This window comes from Aplysia californica, unplaced genomic scaffold (genome assembly GCF_000002075.1).
Source record: "Aplysia californica isolate F4 #8 unplaced genomic scaffold, AplCal3.0 scaffold01698, whole genome shotgun sequence".
NCBI lineage: Eukaryota > Metazoa > Mollusca > Gastropoda > Aplysiida > Aplysiidae > Aplysia > Aplysia californica.
Genome location: NW_004798968.1, coordinates 3,846 through 5,284, shown reverse-complemented (window position 1 = coordinate 5,284; position 1,439 = coordinate 3,846). Strand labels below are relative to the sequence as shown.

The following is a 1,439-nucleotide window of genomic DNA, read 5'->3' as shown; positions in this document are numbered from 1 at the left end:
CTGGCACCAACCAGTGAGGCAGCATCACAGGTGATGTTTAGTGGTAGTACACAACTGGCGTCTAGTGACTCAACACTATTCTTCTCTAGTGGATCCACACAATCCTTAACAACGAGTGACTCAACACAACCAACACTGTCATCTAGTAGCACTACACTATTACAAATATTATCATCTCAGATGACATCAACTGACTCAACATCACCGATGACATCCAGTGGTACAACATCACCGATGACATCAACTGACTCTACATCACCGATGACATCAACTGACTCAACATCACCGATGTCATCCAGTGATACAACATCATCGATGACATCTGGTAATACAACTTCGTCATCGCCAACAACTGCAGCACCTATTTCCAGCAGTACTACCACCACGCAGCCATTGAGCACTGGCCAGCCGTCCACAAATTCTACCCTGACCACAGGTCAACCTCCACTGACCACCACAGGAGGCGTCCAAGTGATTACAACTCAGTCCTGGGATTCTGGAGCATTCAGTAAGTAGATCTAAGCTGAGTTTAGAAACCACATGATAGGAACCAGCTCTGTTGTTGCGGAATTATACAATATATACTTTAAGACTGAGATTAAAGCCTGTCTAGACACAATTATAATATCTTTTCAAACCTACTAGAATTAGTACTATAGTATACACATAAGGAGAAAAGAGAAGTATATAGACAATAGATCAGTCATTTAGGGTAAGGAAAAAGCGAGAGGGACAGACAAAAACAACAGGAGAAATGAAAGTAACCTGCGGACCTGTGGGCCATCGTGGCGGTCTCCAGCCTCTCGTATACATGATTTAAAACAAAAAACAACAAACATAACAACCCCCCCAAAAAAAGAAAAAAATGTGGGAACAAATAGGAAGATGGAACATGCATGGAACAGCAAAAAAAAACCCTCCACCAAAAAAAACAAAAACGTCAAACGACACCAGAATATTGGAGTGTATGTGTGTATATGTACTAAAATAATATATTATGTATGTCAACATTTTGAGGTTTTCACTGTCCAGCCGTGGGGTCAGTTTATTGACCCTCAAATCACTTGGAGTAGTGGTAGGGTCGTATCATTAGTGTTGTCCTCAAAATGGGGTTTATATTAGTTTTCCTCACCAAATGGAAGGCTGCACAACTTGACAATATATGAATGTGATGGTGGGCTAAAAAGGACTGGGGGGGGGAGGGGGGGGTGCATATCTGTTTTTAGTACTACACTGTACTCATTTAAAACATTATCCAGAAACAGTTATCCTCAAGGACACACATGTTTTCTCGAAAACACCAACATAAGCTGACACATTGTGTTCTAGAAGTGGGGTTAGTTTACCTGTTTTACCTGTCCTGGGCAACAACGCCATTGCACACTGGACAGGTCCATAAGTGCTCAGTTCCCCCAGCACCAAAGCCCGCTAGGTATCCA

The 1,439-nt window shown here is 42.3% G+C and overlaps 1 protein-coding gene across 1 annotated transcript in view; it reads left to right on the top strand.

Annotated features, from left to right (window-relative positions):
- The window catches only part of LOC118479066 (mucin-5AC-like), a 2,612-nt gene extending 1,754 nt beyond the window's left edge, over positions 1 to 858 (top strand). Inside the window, exon 2 of the mRNA XM_035973684.1 lies at positions 19 to 858. Coding sequence (XP_035829577.1) covers positions 19 to 516 — 498 coding nt within the window. The 3' untranslated portion in view covers positions 517 to 858. The remainder of the gene's footprint in view (positions 1 to 18) is intronic.
- Positions 859 to 1,439: the final 581 nt, after the last annotated feature.